Consider the following 16,237-nt stretch of genomic DNA (forward strand, 5'->3'; position numbering starts at 1 on the left):
GGAATTGAAGTGTCCCTGCCGAGCCGGGGGTCTGCGGCCCTTCTCTGGCCGTTTAGGGGGACACATGAGGACGCGAGGGGACCAGAAGTACTTGGACATCGGCGGGAAGTTGGGTGGGGGGTGCTCCGAGGTGGTCAAAGGGTCAAGTCATGACATGGGTTGCCCCTTTCCTGACTTTGAGTTGCACACGCTGCTGAGTTAATCTGAAAGACAAATAAGGCTTCAGGGGGCTTGCACCTTTGCTTGTACTTGGAGGTGAAGGTTTCACTACAGAGGAAGATGTGCGAGTCCTGGTGATGCTTGGGTCCCGTTTCTTGGTGGTCTCATTTGAAAGGACATCCTGGTTGCCTTGTTTTCCCTCTCGAGAGAGTCCTCTTCTCTCCTGCACCCTTGGTCTTGCAGTTCTTTCTACGGACTTTTTTGCACCAGCTTAAGAAACTGAAGTGCTGAGGGTATGGCGTCAGTGTTGGGGGTGTCTGCGTGTGTGGCTGCTTTAACATCCCTTGCTCATCCTTGAGCTCTCAGACTTCAGTCCACCTGGCCCAGAGTCGCTGAATGCGGGTCTTGACAAGATTTAGAAAGAAGGAAAATTGTAGGGGACCTCTGGTGGCCTAGTGGCAAGGAGCTGCAACTACAATCCCAGAGGCGAACAGTTCGAATCCACCAGATGCTCTGCAGAAGAAGGAGGAACAATCTCCTGTACCAGTCAGATCTGATTTGACGGTACACGCACACAAAAACAATAAAATTTAAAAAGAAGGAAAATTGTCGTCTGGTTGAATAGAACTTTTCACGTAGAAGTATGTAGCAAGGGTGGTGCTGTGGTTAACAGCACTCTAAACACAAGACAAGGTGCTGCAAGAATGTTCCATGGAGGCATTGATGATGACACTTTCCCTTCACACACTGGGCACGTTTCTAGGAGAGGCTGTTCCATGGAGAGGGACATCAAGCTTTGAATGGTGGAGGAGGGTGGGTGAAAGATGAAGCCTCTCCACCAAGTGGATTGGTGAACACAGTGACTGCAGCATTGGGCTTGAGTGTGTCTGATTGTGAGGATGGCAGCGGGGTAGGACAAGGTTCAGATCTGTTCTTAGGGCTGCGCTCAGTTGTACTAACCTGGACAGCACCTAGTAATAACAGACCAGAGGTTGGCAGTTTGATGTTTAATATGGGAAATCTTAGGGAACAGTTCCACAATGTCTTAAGTAGTTGCTGTTTTAATTGGCAGTAGATGGAGATTTTAGTGTCTCGTAGGTTTTAGTGTGTTATTTCTTTTTTTATTTTATTGTGTGTGTGTGTTTGTGTACCGTCAAATCAGATTTGACTGTTACAGGAGGAGATTGCCCCTCCTTCTCCAGCAAAGCATCTGGTGGATTTGAACCGCACACCTCTGGGATTGCAGTGTAGCTTCTTGCCACTAGGCCACCAGAGCTTGCCAGTGTGTTCTATTTTCAGTCCACTCAGAAAAAGAATAGGATGAGCTGACCATGGCCTGGGTAGTGCTCTGTAGACTTGACTGTGAGTCTGCACTCTTCTCACGCGGCTTCTAAGGCATTCATGCCACTGTTGTATCATTCTAGCATTTAAGTGGGGGTTTTTTTGTACTTAAGTTGTTAATTTTGTGAGATTTTTATGTACTTTTATTTATTACTTTGCTTGCATGCATGTTGCAAAGGGTCTCTGGAGGAAAGTTAGAAAGGGAAAATGATAACTTCTGAGTGCCTGGTATGTATCCATGTATTTTATTCCAATTTCTCGTTTCTGGAGTTTGCATTCTATTCTTTACCCTTTATGTTTTAAATCTGGTTCTCAATTTCTGCTGCACTGTCTATTGGTAGTTGCTGTGAGTTTACATTTCCATCTCATTTATTTGCCTAAAGGACTTTCCAAGTAAAAGGAGTTTATTTGCTTTTAGACTTTCCAAGTAAGAAGCGGAAGAGGAGCCGCTGGAACCAGGACACAATGGAACAGAAAACTGTGATTCCAGGAATGCCTACTGTTATCCCTCCTGGACTGACTCGGGAGCAGGAAAGAGCTTATATAGGTAAATACACGTTCTGCATTGCTTTGAGCAATGATTCTGTGTTTTGAAAGTGACATTTGATAAAGGGCTGTGGTCAAGTGAACGTTCCTAACTTTGATACAATCCATCATTCCTGCTCAGTGTGCAGTTCTTTGTTTTGGTTTGTTCATAACAGTGTTCTCCATGAGTGCCAGGAAGGTAAAGGTACCCACTTAGGAGTGAGCATAGTCCCCAGGCCATCCCCCACCTCACTCTGTCCTTTCCAGCTGCTGTTCAGGTTCCTTGCCAGTTGATGAGGTGAGTGGTTTGTCCCTCTGGACATGGCCCCAGTGGAGAACACTGCAGGTATTGTAAACACAAGTACCTTTTTCACAGCATGGCCTTTTACCATAATTTTGTATTCCTCCCTCCCCCTAAAATGTGATTTTACTTCTTTATAGGTACTTTCTGAAAAGGGGGGGAATCCTCAAATTGAACCAAAAAGGTGGTACTTAAAATATGCTTGCACTTCAGCCCTTTTGACCATGTTGCATTTAACCTTCCCTTCAGTTTGTTCCCTGGTTTGGTCTTTAAGATAGCTGCCTTAAAACGAAGGCTCTGTTTTCTGCTGGAAAGGGATTCTTTGTAATGTGGAAAATCAAGACAAATCTTTTCATTCCTGACCTTCATAAACAAAAATTGGAAGGCTTGCATGTTTAGATTTGAGGATCTTAGTTCTTAGACTGCTAAGAATTCTGAAGCGTTAGCTTTGTCTCATTTTTTACAGTGCTACTAATGTTTGTTTTTCCCCACTCATCTTCTGTTTTACTCCCAACTCTGTGTTATCTTGACCCATGTGGGTCTTCAAAACCACTTTAGAAAACCCCCTAGCAAGTAGGGGAACTCCCTTCTTTTACTTAGCAGTGCAGCATGATGTGGACTAGAGCACACTGGTAACAGGTTGTTGCTTTTTGCATCCTTCCCTTGTGAAGGGATGGCTGATGCATCAAGTCCTATGGGCAACTTAGAGCTGTGATCACAGTGGATAGAAACAAAACAGATACTGGGCTAGTTTTCCACTCTGGAGACCACAGAAGAGAGACACCATCAATGCAGAATTACCTTAGTGTGCGGATTTTTCCTATAAAACCACACAAGATACAGTCCCTTTTGGGTTCTGTTTTATTGTTTCCCTTTCTCTCTTCTAGTCAGATCCCATGCCTCTTCTAGGCTGTTTATGTGTACTGCCTGTCCCAATGAAGAGGGCTTTAACCTTAATTGAACTTGACTGCTAAATTGGGAGCTTTTCTAGACTAAAGGAGCTTAGAGAGGAAGCCATGTTTTCCCCCTCTTCCTATCCACAGCAGACTGTCCTGTCTCGAGTGCCCTTACCATCTTGTCACTACAGATTGCTATTTTGTGCTGTGCAGTTCTGTAGGATGCTTTCAAAAGGAAAAGGACACTTAATATATTAATCCCGTCTTGGGGCCAACTCAACATTAACCCAGTTTATTAAGGCTTGCCCTTATTAGTGATGTCTGCTCAGCTTTCAGGTACTCTTACAGGTAAAAAGCAGGTGGTTATTCTGCCTGCTCATTGAAGAAAGGTGATCTGGCTTTACAGCTCAATTATCTCAGAAAATCAACTGTAATGTTTCCCTGGGCATCTTATGATGTTTCCCTTATCTCTTTGTGTCCAGCCTCACATACATAAGGCTGTTGAACCACATAATACATTCTTGACCCACACTTTCAGCCTCTGCAACCCCAACTTTTACTCCCCATATTAACAGCAAATCTAAAAAAGATCTCTAATGTCTTTGTGGTTATTGATTTATTAAGGTAATGTGTGATCATCTATTGTGAATAAAAGAAGTAGGAATGGTAAGACCCTTATCAAAATGGGTCTGGTTGCACAGAAAGAGTATGTGCAAATTATGTAATGGTTAAAGTGGTTATAAAATGTTTTAAGAATTTAAATGAAAATGTTCTCAACTGGTGTTTTTTTTTTTGTCCCTTGTCACTTGGTCTCCTTTCAGGCCATGTTTACTATTTTAATGATGTAAATACATTTTTACCCTGAAGAAAATAATTTTGGTGGGAAACAGGGTACTGGTGGCAACATTATGATTTTGTTCTGGGTGTCCTTTGTATAGCCAGCCTTGGGGAGGATGAGGTGACAAACCTCCTAGTAACTGCTTTGGTGTTGGCCTTAGTGAACAGCCTTTACTGCTAACCCCTCTTCCAGCAATCAGTTTGCTTCCTTAAGTGATAACCATTTTGAAATGCAAAATACCTGTAGATGTTAAGTGGACTCCTGCGAATAGGTGGTGGGGGTTTTTACCTCAGTGTGTTCACTGATCAGTCGTCCCTTTCAAAGTCTCCGAGTTCTTCATGCTTGTTACTGAGATTTGAGATGTTTATTGGTAACATTGTCTTTTTTCCATCCTTTTTTTTCTTTCCTAACCTGGTTTCTTCCAGTGCAACTGCAGATAGAAGACCTGACTCGTAAACTGCGCACAGGAGACCTGGGCATCCCCCCTAACCCTGAGGACAGGTTGGGAAACAGTTTTAACCAGCTGACAGTAACGCTTTTACCTTTTTCTCAATACGTTTTACTGGTGGCAACATAATGTGTCAGTTGAATAAAATCCTAGTAAGACGACCGGTACTTTAACCATTGGAGGATATAGGTTTAATTAGTATTTTTTAACATGTTTGTATTTATGTGTATGTATAACAGGCAAAGTTAGAAAATTGGAATGAAATGTAATTGTTAGCAGGATAAGGCAAGAAAATGGACAACCGGTTTCCAATTGGTACGCATGTAGGTTTTATTTTAACCTGATTTACTCATCTGTAAGGACAGTGAGGTGGCCCGTTAACCTGCCTGAAAGTACCTGCTTGGCTGAAAGCCCAGGGTATAGAATTTTTCTCACAGGTACACGATGCAGGATTAAGACTGGTTTTGAGCGTCACTGAATTTGAGCAGTCTGGTCAGCTCATTGCTGCAGTCTTCCTGCTATTTGGTTTTAAGACGGTTCTAAAATTAGATGAGATTTCTAACCAACTTCTTTACTGCCAGTTAATTTTCAGCCTTGGCCATTGCTTGAGGAGGGGAGGCTGGGAGGGTCCAAGACATTCTTCTATGGGCGGCAAGCCCCCAGCCCTAAATTTCACTACATGTTTAGGGGGAGTATGGTCCTCAAACAGCTGTGGTCATGCCTTTAGGTCACAATTTCTTTCATTTCTGAAAAGCCAAGCATTTTCAGACTTAACCTTTGAGAAAAGTGTTTTTCAAAATATTTTATTGGAGTGTTTTATTGGCTGTTTGATGTTTGAACAGTTGAAGTCAGATGATTATTTAATAAGGCACTGAGTAAAACCTGTCTCTCAATAAAATGGACCCAAGTAGGTGCCTTATAGGTTAAAGAGTGGTGGTTTGGGCTTTTTGTTACCTGGAGGTGCATTGAATAAGGAAGGGGGACTCTAAAGCCCCTTGTTCCTGCATCTTTCTGAGCCCCTTCACCAGCAAATAAGTTAACTTCCTCCTTTTTCTGTGCTCCCTCTTGAAGTTCACTTACAAAACTTGTTGGAGGGTAGTGTTTTCTATTTATTATTTGGAGAATTTTCTCCCCTTCCCTTCCTTAATTTGCATTGTAGGCAATAGACCACATCTGTTAGTGCCTGACTGGCCTTGTCCCCTTTAATGTGTCTACAGGTTAGCAGACAATTCTTTAAAAGGTTGCATTTTTAACTTTCTTTGATCCTGGAGAGGTGGGTTAGAATTTAGTTGCTCTAATACAGTGTTATTTAAGGTAAAGAAGTTGGGCCAGTCTAACCTAGAACATTAGCTATGCCTTTTACTTTCACAATTTGAGGAGAGTAAATTGCTATAAGGCTTCTAACTGATCATTTTGATACTGGTAAAAATTATCTTGGTAATCATCCAGAGATGGCTTAATTCTAGACAGCGATGAGCTGGGGGAGGGGGAGCTTAGAAATAACAAGCCTAGATACACTAATTGTCAAGGTTCTAAAAGTCAGTCAGCGGTATCCTCTCTCATAATCACTTTGAAAGAGGCCCTAATGCCTGCTTGGTTTTGCTTTGAGCCCAGGTTGGTGGAGGGAAATGGATTGAGCTTCTTATTTTAATTAACTGGGATAATTCATTAAGGTGTATTAAATTAAGCCACTTTTCTGCTATTTTGATGTTGCTTAACCTGCACAGTTAAAAATGTCTTAAAATCTATTGTAGATTTAAATGTGTAAGATGATAGTCTAATGAGTTGGGGTATATTTGCTTTTGTTAATGATGATTGGATTGTGCTAACAGTTTATACAAATGCTAGAAGCGGAGGTGTCACTTAGCCGTCATTAGCCATGAACAAACCTGACCTTTTATTCCATCGTGTGTGTAACGTGGTGTGACATGGTTCCCTTTAGGCTGAAGACAGTGGGAGCAGCCGAGTTCAGTCCTTGCTCTCCAACTAGGCAAGGTTCTCAACTAGACTAAAGCCATAGGAGTCTTGACAACTTTCAGAATGCTTTTTAATAACCTGATCCACATGGTCTCTTCCCTTCTTGCAGCTGCTACTAAATTTTCATTCAGAATATCAAGCTCTGATCCTTTTTATGATCTGAACTCAGAATTCTAGGAGTGTAACCTTTTTTTTTTTTTTTTATTACCGCAAAATCCAGCTGTGGTAACTGACCATTTTATCATTACTATTTTTTTACTTGTAGCAACAGCAATTTACTCCTTTAAAAATGAGAGAGAGAGAGAGAGAATCTGCTTTCTGGACTTATAAACTAGGGTGGAGGAACACTAGGCCTTCCCCTTACTATTTGCAGGTTCATACCCTAGATAAATATTTGACTAAATCTGCATATGCAGCCTCTTTAGAAGCTGCTTTAGCATTTTAACATTTTTTTCTCTACCCAGACTCCCTAACCTTGCACAGCCAGAAAACAGGTTGACTCCTGGGCCTTGGACAAAGCCAGCCAGGCCATTGAAGGAAAAGCAGAGACGAAGCCTCGCGCCATCTCTCTCCATTGTGGGGCCAAGTAGCTGCAGTGGCCTTGAGTCCCAGTTGCCTTGGGTCACAGAGCTCATTCCTCTCATGGGTCAGGACACAGACATTCTTCTTAATAGGGTGTGAGCTCACCAGGAGTTAACATTTGACCTAAACTGGAGTTTCCATGCTAATAAAGTTATAATGTTTTTTCAAATGAAAATATTTGACAAGATGACTCGAGGTTGATACTGTCTTTGTCATTTACAGTACAAAGATGTTCCCCTCAGGTGATAGATGTTTTTTCCTCACTGTTAGAAACCACACACACACAGAGCACCCTCAATCCCTTTATGCTCAGCCAGCTTCCATCTCTCCATTCCACACGATCTTGAAAAACACACGTTATGGTCGGTTCCTCCGAAGAGTGTTGTGTTAGGGTCTTGAGAGACAGAGGGCTGGGGAAGACTTGGTATAGCCCGTGTGGGGAAGAGCAGGAAGTAGGAGCCAAGCCGTAACAGTGCTCTGTCTCCCACAGGTCCCCTTCCCCTGAGCCTATCTACAATAGTGAGGGGAAGCGTCTTAACACCCGCGAGTTCCGCACACGCAAGAAGCTTGAAGAGGAGCGACATAACCTCATCACAGAGATGGTTGCGCTCAACCCAGATTTCAAGCCACCTGCAGATTACAAGTAAGCTGAGGGCCCTGCCCTGGTGGAACCTGGTGGCGGGATACTTTTGGTACTCAATTCTCATCTATTACCCCCTAAATCACAACCGTGACCAAAAAAGCTTAGCAGAGCTACTGGTTATTTTGTCATCTCAGACATTGGTAGAAGAATTTACAATTTTGTTGTCATTTCCCCTTCCCCCCCCCCTTTTTTTTAATTAGACCTCCAGCAACACGGGTGAGCGATAAAGTAATGATTCCACAAGATGAATATCCAGAGATCAACTTTGTGGGGCTCCTGATTGGACCCAGGTGAGTAACTGCTGTCCCCTGGAAAGTTCAATTTTTAAGACCTTATGAGGTGCGTTTCTTTTGTGCCTGATTATTAGCTTGTTTTCCTGTATTTGATTAAGAACGTGACTACGGCTGAGTTAGCTCTTTTTGTGAGCCAATCACCAGCCGCCCCATTTTACTGTGGAGAGGTCATATCTAAATGTTTGCCGTGGCTGACTTTCACTTGGAGTTCCCACCGAGCTAAAGAGCCTGCACTTGCCTGGTTTGGGGACTCAGTCCGTCCCACCGTTGGGTTTTTGTCTCTGCTAGAGGGAACACCCTGAAGAACATTGAGAAGGAGTGCAATGCCAAGATTATGATCCGGGGAAAGGGGTCTGTGAAAGAAGGAAAGGTTGGACGCAAAGATGGCCAGATGCTGCCAGGGGAGGATGAGCCACTTCACGCCCTGGTCACCGCCAACACAATGGAGAATGTCAAGAAGGCTGTGGAGCAGGTGCGTGAGCCTGGGAAGACACCCTCAGAGCCTAGGTGCTAGCTCCGGCACCTCCATCACTGCTCTTTTCCTCTTTAATAGATAAGAAACATCCTGAAGCAGGGTATTGAGACTCCTGAGGACCAGAACGATCTCCGGAAGATGCAGCTTCGAGAGTTGGCGCGATTAAATGGGACTCTTCGAGAAGATGATAACAGGTGTGTGGTCTATTTGAGGGGGCTACAAGGAGACCTGAGGAGCCGAAGAGGGGGAGAGGTGAGGTGAGGTTAGATTATCTATGGCCTTTGTTGATGATTTTTTTTTTCTCTAATCTCTTCCTGAAACAGGATTTTACGACCCTGGCAGAGCTCCGAGACCCGCAGCATAACCAACACCACAGTGTGCACCAAGTGTGGTGGAGCTGGCCACATCGCCTCTGACTGCAAATTCCAGAGGTGAGGGATGGGCCCTTCTGGTAGTTTCCTGGGAACCAGTGCATGAGACAGTTCTTAAAAACACATTAGTTGATTGTTAATTTTGTGGACCCAAGAAAGCTATTCTGTGAATGTGGAATCTTTAAGGGGTGATTTAAAACCCGGGATTACAAACAACCTAAGTGGGGACCTCCATCATTTTCGTAACTCCTTTAAACCAAGGAAGGCTCAGTGCTTCTGTCCCGAGTATAGTGTTTTTGCTGAGGTTTGTTTGGGAATGTCTTTGCTGCTGAACACTTGTCCTGCTAAGGCCAAGGACTTTGTGGCCAGGGCGCAAATCAAGCATCATTTCCCTTCCCTTAAATGTGACATGGCTGGTTGTTAGAAGAACGTGTGCTTTCCTGGCTGCCTGTGGTCAGGTGCTCTTTCTCTTTGATTTTCAGTCTTGGCTGTGGCAGCTGCTTGGGATAGTGCTCTATACACCCCTGAGCTTAAATAGCTGATGAGGGTTGCTTGATAGAGCATCAGAAAATGCTGGTCTGTGACAGTTTTATTCAGAACCTTGTGTTGCCAGTCTTGGTTGGTCCCGAAATACTTAAATCATGTGGTGGTTTCATTGTCCTGAGGAACTTACCCTTCTGCTTGTCTCTTGAGCTGGCTTTCTGTTGGTTAGAACCTGGTGTACAGTCGGGTGAGTGGCTTATACTGCAGCCCCAGTGGAGGTCCTGTCAGGAGATGAGAGAAGGGAAGTTGTGTGCTCTGTTGTTTAAACAGTGCTGGGAGTCTAAGAACAGGTCCATTGCAGAGTACAAGGGGGACTGTTGAATCAGTTTCTTGGTATAAAAATGTGCTTCTCAATACGGTTTTCTTTCCTCCCATACCCCAGGCCTGGTGACCCTCAGTCAGCTCAGGATAAAGCACGCATGGATAAAGAATACTTGTCCCTTATGGCTGAACTGGGTGAAGCACCTGTACCAGCATCTGTGGGCTCTACCTCTGGGCCCGCTGCCACACCCTTGGCCAGCGCACCTCGGCCTGCTGCTCCCGCCAACAACCCGCCTCCACCGGTGAGCCTTGGGGCTAGCTGATCTTGGTCCGGCTTCCCCATTCTCTTTCTCAGAGACTGGGCACTGTGGCCAAGTGCTTTTAGAACAGGTTCATGGACACAATGGCAACATTGTTCTTCCGGGTGTCAAACCGATTTGGGGGACTGCTCGCTCTGGAGAGACTTGTCTTTGTGCTTTGGTCCCTTGGCACGGCTGAAAGAGCAGTGTTGCCACCAGGGGGGGCAGGCCGGGACAATGACGGGAAATGCCCTCACGCAGTCTCTCATGTCCACCACACAGAGTCGCCCCCCCTGGATGAACTCTGGCCCTTCGGATAGTCGACCTTACCACGGCATGCACGGAGGTGGCCCCGGCGGACCAGGAGGTGGCCCCCACAGTTTCCCACATCCGTTACCAAGCCTGACAGGTGGGCATGGTGGACATCCCATGCAGCACAACCCTAATGGACCCCCACCCCCTTGGATGCAGCCGCCTCCACCTCCGATGAACCAGGGCCCCCACCCACCTGGGCACCATGGCCCTCCTCCAATGGGTAAGTAAGTGTCAGACCAGAGACTTTGGGGCTCTGGGATACGCATGGGCTCGCAACAGGTTGCTGGAAGCCATTATGGCAGTGGTTGTAACTAGGTCCCCTTGACAAGCCACTCTGCTCCAGGGAGTGACTTCCACGTGGGCGTGTGGAGGCCCTCCCCTCCTAGTAAGGTTCAAGGCTGAGCTGGGGGCAGGGTGAGTCACACGTCCTGCTAAGTTCCTACCCTTTCCTTCCATTAAGATCAGTACCTGGGAAGTACGCCTGTGGGCTCTGGGGTCTATCGCCTGCATCAAGGAAAAGGTAACTCAACCCATGCTTTTCCCTTTGGGCCTTTGGGTCCTCACCTCAGCTGGAACGAGGGGGTTTCTGGTGGAGCCCCTCTCCCAAGGCCTCACTCTCAGCTCTCTGCAGGTATGATGCCGCCGCCGCCTATGGGCATGATGCCACCACCGCCGCCGCCTCCCAGTGGGCAGCCCCCGCCCCCTCCCTCTGGTCCTCTTCCCCCATGGCAACAGCAGCAGCAGCAACCTCCGCCACCCCCGCCACCCAGCAGCAGTATGGCTTCCAGCACCCCCTTGCCATGGCAGCAAAGTGAGTGGAATCTTTTGGGCTTGTGGGAGTGGGTGGGCTGGGCAAGGGCCTAATAGGAACATGTGAACCTCAGCTCACATGACACACAGATGGGGGTGAGGTGCTGGTCTCGGGTGGAGCCAAAAGGGACCCCTGACCCACAGGGGTCTTAGGGAGGAGAGTTGATGTCTGGTGTGGTTGTGTCTAGGGAAGGTTCGGGGAGCCTGGTGTCAGAGCTAGGGTGCCAGAGTCTAGGTTCTGCCCTGCTGAGCTGCAGGCTGGCCCCATTCTGGTGTGCCTGGTCAGGTGGGTGGGGCCCAGGTGCTCCAGGAGAGGCTGTGACATGCTGGGAGTGGGGTGGGGTGGGAGAGCAGCTGTGGCCTTTGAGGTTCGGTGGTGGCAGCGGCGGCTGGGCGGAGGGATGTCATAGCCGTTCTTGTGTCTAGTACCTTCCTCTTGGCCCTTCCTGGGGCATCGGTGACAGAGGGCTGACTATGAAGCCCAGAGACCTTGAGGCTGACCCCAGGGTAGTCCTGCCCACCCCTCCAACCCCATCACCAAGACAGCCCTGCCCGCCCGCCTGCCCCCACCACCGTACCGCATGCCAAGCAAGGAGCAGACGCCCTCGCCCCCCGTCCCAGCGGCAGCCGCAGAGAGCCGCGGTGTGCTCCCGCGCGTGTGACCTTGGGCTTCTTTACCACCCCAGATACGACGACTACCACCACGAGCGCTGGCACAGGGTCCATCCCGCCATGGCAACAGCAGCAGGCGGCTGCCGCAGCTTCTCCAGGAGCCCCTCAGATGCAAGGCAACCCCACTATGGTGCCCCTGCCCCCCGGGGTCCAGCCGCCTCTGCCGCCCGGTGCCCCTCCCCCTCCGCCGCCTCCGCCACCTGGTTCCGCCGGCATGATGTATGCCCCGCCCCCTCCTCCTCCGCCTCCCATGGACCCTTCTAACTTTGTCACCATGATGGGCATGGGGGTGGCGGGCATGCCGCCCTTCGGGATGCCTCCAGCTCCTCCACCGCCTCCACCACAGAACTAGACTTGTCTTTTTTTAAGAAAAATATATTAGAGAGAGAGAGAGAGAAAGTTGGTCTCGTTTAAACACGCCGAACCTCACCATGTGGAGCCAGACATTGGGACGCAAGCATGTGATTGTGTGTGCACGCACGGGGCTGGGCCAAGTGATGAGGACTCGCTTGGAAAAGGGCAGGTGGTAGTGGGGCGCCAGCTTGGGCTCTCCTGGCGCCCCGTAGCATCGAGTGTCTTCTTTGTCTTCTTTCTCTCCTCACCCAACTCCCTTTGCCTCTCCCCAAACCGGGCCGCCAGGATCCCTCCCCGCGGCGGCGATGGCCCGAGCCATGAGAATGAGGACTTTCCGCGCCCATTGGTGACCCTTCCAGGCAGACAGCCTCAGCAGCGCCCCTGGTGGACAGGATGGTTCGGCAAAGCAGCCTGAGTTATTTTTGTGGACGGAATCGGAACACACTGGCTCCATATCGTGAAATTTTTATTAATTTTTTTTCTTTTTTCCTTTGTTACTTCTTTGTCTCTTCTTTTCTTCAGACTCCGTCCAAGGAGATGCTCTCCCCGGTCTTCTGCTGCAATTCGATTCCTTTCCCTTTTCTCGCTCTGCGGTTTAGCCCTTTCCAAGGAGAGGGGAGTATGTGGCTTTAGGCACAGGCTCTGGCTGGAGTGTCCACCCAGCAGCGATGGGGCTCTTTGGCGTCTTTAAGTTTTCCAGGATGCAAATGTTAACCTCCACAGGGCTCTTAATAAGTTGGGGATTTTATCTGTTGTCCTTGTGGAGGGTCTTTTAAAAGGCAGAGGGGAGGTTCTCCCGGGTTCTGGGTCCATGTCCATCCTATCCCCTGCAGCCCAGCGTGTCTCCTGTCCCCAGCCACCTCAGCTGCTTCCTCTCCAAGTTGTCCCCTCCTTCCTGGAAGGCTTCCTTTTACATTTTATTTTTATCCCAAGCGTCTGAATGTCTTGCAGTGTCTGAGGGTTTCATCCCTTGTTCTTCATTCTGCTTCCATTTTATCCTTCCCTTCATGGCGTGATGTTGACAGTGATGTATGATGCGCGTTCTCACTGGTTATCTGCAGAAATGCCTCTGGGCTTTTATCTGTGTATGATCCAACATGGCGTTAAAGGGGGTTATTCCATGAATAAAGAGCAGTGTGGTTTTCTGGGTCTGCTTCTTTTTTAAACTTTATTGCCCGTTTCCCAGACCACCACCTGATGTCCCTTCCTTACCTTTGCTCGGGTTCTCAACATTTGGCACTCTCCTTCCTGGGGCTGACCAGGGACCCTTGTAATAGGACCTTGCCTCTGTGACCTCATGCCAGTGGTTAGAACTGAGCAGTGGCCAGGTTGTGGTCACATCCTCCCTGGTCTCTGTTTTTCTGAAAGCTTTGCTCTGGGCTTAGACCCCAACATTTGACAAACTCCGGTTGTGATTTGTGCCTGGAAGCTGCCACCTTCCTGCCGCCCTGGGCCTAGGGAGCCACCACACTAAAGGTCAGGCCCACTAATCCTGTCTGTCGGCGCAGAGCAACTAAAATTAAAACCGCCAAGTGGCTTTTTCTTTCTCTGCTGGTGACTTGCAGCCTGCCAGCACTGCAGGCTTAGGAGAGTGGCGGGGGCAAGATGAAGTACCGAGCCTTGGGCTTCATCAGCACTTTTGGGTAAAGGGTCTCAGATGGTTTTCTTGTCTTGGGACCGGGATGGTGGGCGGTGCCTCTTGTGGCACCTGAGAGTTTCCATCCATGTTGGGGCTCCATGTGGTAGTAAAGCGCTCTGGTTATGGCCTCTAGGGGGAAAACTGCCTTTCCTCCCTGGGGCTTGAGGGAGGCTGAGGAACAGGCGAGCTCCTGCTGCACCCAGTGTCTCTCCAATGGGGACAACACTGCCATGGGCTGGCAGCCAGAGCTGGCTAGTGCTGTCTACCTGGAGTGAGGCCCGGGACCTGGGCCCCAGCCAGCATCCTGTGTGTAGCTTTGCTATAGGCTGATAGGCTGCTTCAGCCTCAGAAACAAGGCCAGTTCAGCAAGTTCCCATAACCAGGGCCCAACTGCCAGTGGACAAGAAGGCAGAGGGAAGGAGCTTCTCCTTTGTCCTTAACTGGGGCTGGGGGCAGGGACTAGGCTGCCTCCCTTACCCTCTCTAACCTTGGCTTCACCTCACTGCTTCCCCCACAAGCTTGGTTTCCCTGGTGGGCTCATTGGGCGGTTAATTAGCTCTTTGAAGCCCTGGAAGAGGCAAAGTGGCGCTATGTGGGTTTTAGAAATAAAAATCAATAAATGACTTAACCACAGCCTAGCTTTTCCTCAGCCTCTCCCCTGGGGTAGCTCCATTCCTGTGCTCGCTCGCTCTGCACCCCACTGGCAGCTCTTGTTAAGGTTTCAGAAAGCAACAGAGTGGCTGACGAAGGCATCCGTCTTGGGCATTTCTCCAGGTTTGGGACTGAGTCCCAAATGGGAAGCTGGGCCCCAGGAGCCGTAGCACCTACTCTGGTGGCTGAGTGGGAGCCCCTGCCTCAACTTGGAGGAGCAGCCTGGGTCCAGTTTGTGCTGCTGCAGCACTGTCTCCCTGCCCCCACAAGCTTAGTGACAGGAATGCATTCAGGAAAGGTCAGCACCCAGCTCTGTTACTGAGTCTGGCCAGGCCCAAAATCAGGAAAGGAGGCACAACTTGTGCTTAGAAACAGTGGGAAAGTTAAGATTGAGCACTGGTTTTACAGTATATTCAAGTCATTCTCTGCTCTCACAATGAGGGGCTGGGTGGGACCTGGCTGCACAGTGTCGGAAATGTGTGGGTGCACACCCTGTGATGAAAGGTGTTACAAGGTACATGTATGGGGGTAAAAATTACAAATCGGGTAGTCTTAGGGTAGGGGGGATGATAGAATCTGGAAGAGGATAGTTCTGGGAGTCAACACCTGGAAAGGCTTTTAGACTGGCTGGGGAATGGGAATGGGTGGACAGTGTGACCAGGCAGGAGGCTGTGTCCAGAGCACATGCTACTCTGGGAGTGAGCTGTCATCACTCCATGCTAGTGCAGCTGGAGTTAGACTGACCTCACTCCAACCAGTGCCCTCCCTTGGGGACATATAGGCTGAGGGCATGGGAGGGGCATCAGTGCCAATCCGGTGCTGAAAGCCCAGAGATGTGCTTGTGGGTGGAGGCTGGGATAGGGATGTTCAACACTTGGAACCCAGAAGGAGGTCACCAGTATGTGAACCAAGTAGAAAGGACCAGAGATTAAGCATATTTAAATAGGCAATAAAATGTTGGGGTTTTTGTGATTGATTTTTAATAAAGCTTTTCATAATCCCATTCTCTGTGGTGGTGGTTTCTTCCTGATCCTGTGTTTAAACATGGCAACATGATGTTTAGGACAGAACCTTTGGGGGGGATTCTGCCTCAGTGACCCGGTAGGACAGAACTACCCTTGATTGTGGAACCGGACTTGAGCAGCTGGTGAAGTTGAACTACCAGCCTTTGTGGTTGGCACCCAAAGTATTCACCACTCCCCCAACACCAGGGTAGAGTAGGACTTGGCATCCAGTCCAAGGAGGGACTTGAACTTTGGCCACTAGACCAAGCTGGCAATTCCAGGGCCAGGTCTGCTGTTTCTCAGTAAGTGGTCAGATTGCTCAGCCTTACCCAAACCCCAGAGCATCCTGCAGCTATCCCACCTTTGACCTTAGCCCTCAACCAGAACAGCCAGTCCTTACTGGATGCAGTCCACCTGCTCAGAGGCCCAGGCATGATTTTAAATAGATAAGGTCCTGGACTCCTTTTGCTCAGTAAAGTCAGATCCAGTGGAGGCCCATAGTTTGGGAAGAAACAGCTGGGGGAGGGGCTTTATACTCACTGGACTTAACAGCAAGAGCAGTTTGCAAAACATTTGGAGACACCCAGTGAAGCAGAAGAAAGACTTGGTGATGTGAGCAGCCAGAAACCCCGTGCAGTCAACTTGGCTTCATCCAACCTGGGCTCACTGTGCTTTGGAATCAGTTTGATGGCAGTAGGTTTGGTGTGGGGAAGCACCCAGCCTGAGTTCATGGAAAGTCACCACTGAGGGCAGGTCCTGAGAAGGAAAGACCAGACACTGCCAGGCTCCACAGACAAGTAGAAAGGCACTGGCATGCAAGCCATCTTGTGGGTGAGGCCA

At 48.5% G+C, this 16,237-nt stretch overlaps 1 protein-coding gene across 4 annotated transcripts in view; it reads left to right on the forward strand.

Moving 5' to 3' along the window:
• SF1 (splicing factor 1) overlaps nucleotides 1-12,607 on the forward strand; it is a 13,392-nt gene extending 785 nt beyond the window's left edge. The window contains exons 2-14 of one of the 4 annotated variants that reach the window (XM_006901472.1): nucleotides 1,919-2,047; nucleotides 4,486-4,561; nucleotides 7,558-7,710; nucleotides 7,911-8,000; nucleotides 8,292-8,475; nucleotides 8,557-8,672; nucleotides 8,802-8,909; nucleotides 9,775-9,955; nucleotides 10,214-10,487; nucleotides 10,728-10,787; nucleotides 10,899-11,078; nucleotides 11,764-11,968; nucleotides 12,389-12,607. In XM_006901472.1, the coding sequence (XP_006901534.1) occupies nucleotides 1,919-2,047; nucleotides 4,486-4,561; nucleotides 7,558-7,710; nucleotides 7,911-8,000; nucleotides 8,292-8,475; nucleotides 8,557-8,672; nucleotides 8,802-8,909; nucleotides 9,775-9,955; nucleotides 10,214-10,487; nucleotides 10,728-10,787; nucleotides 10,899-11,078; nucleotides 11,764-11,968; nucleotides 12,389-12,518 (1,886 nt within the window). In that variant the 3' untranslated portion in view covers nucleotides 12,519-12,607. Of the gene's footprint in view, nucleotides 1-1,918; nucleotides 2,048-4,485; nucleotides 4,562-7,557; nucleotides 7,711-7,910; nucleotides 8,001-8,291; nucleotides 8,476-8,556; nucleotides 8,673-8,801; nucleotides 8,910-9,774; nucleotides 9,956-10,213; nucleotides 10,492-10,727; nucleotides 10,788-10,898; nucleotides 11,079-11,763; nucleotides 12,257-12,388 lie in introns of those variants that run through there. The other 3 variants (XM_006901473.1, XM_006901474.1, XM_006901471.1) reach the window with 3 other exon arrangements.
• Nucleotides 12,608-16,237: the final 3,630 nt, after the last annotated feature.

Source organism: Elephantulus edwardii, unplaced genomic scaffold (genome assembly GCF_000299155.1).
Source record: "Elephantulus edwardii isolate Elephantulus edwardi_28Jun2011 unplaced genomic scaffold, EleEdw1.0 scaffold00328, whole genome shotgun sequence".
In the NCBI taxonomy this organism is placed as follows: domain Eukaryota; kingdom Metazoa; phylum Chordata; class Mammalia; order Macroscelidea; family Macroscelididae; genus Elephantulus; species Elephantulus edwardii.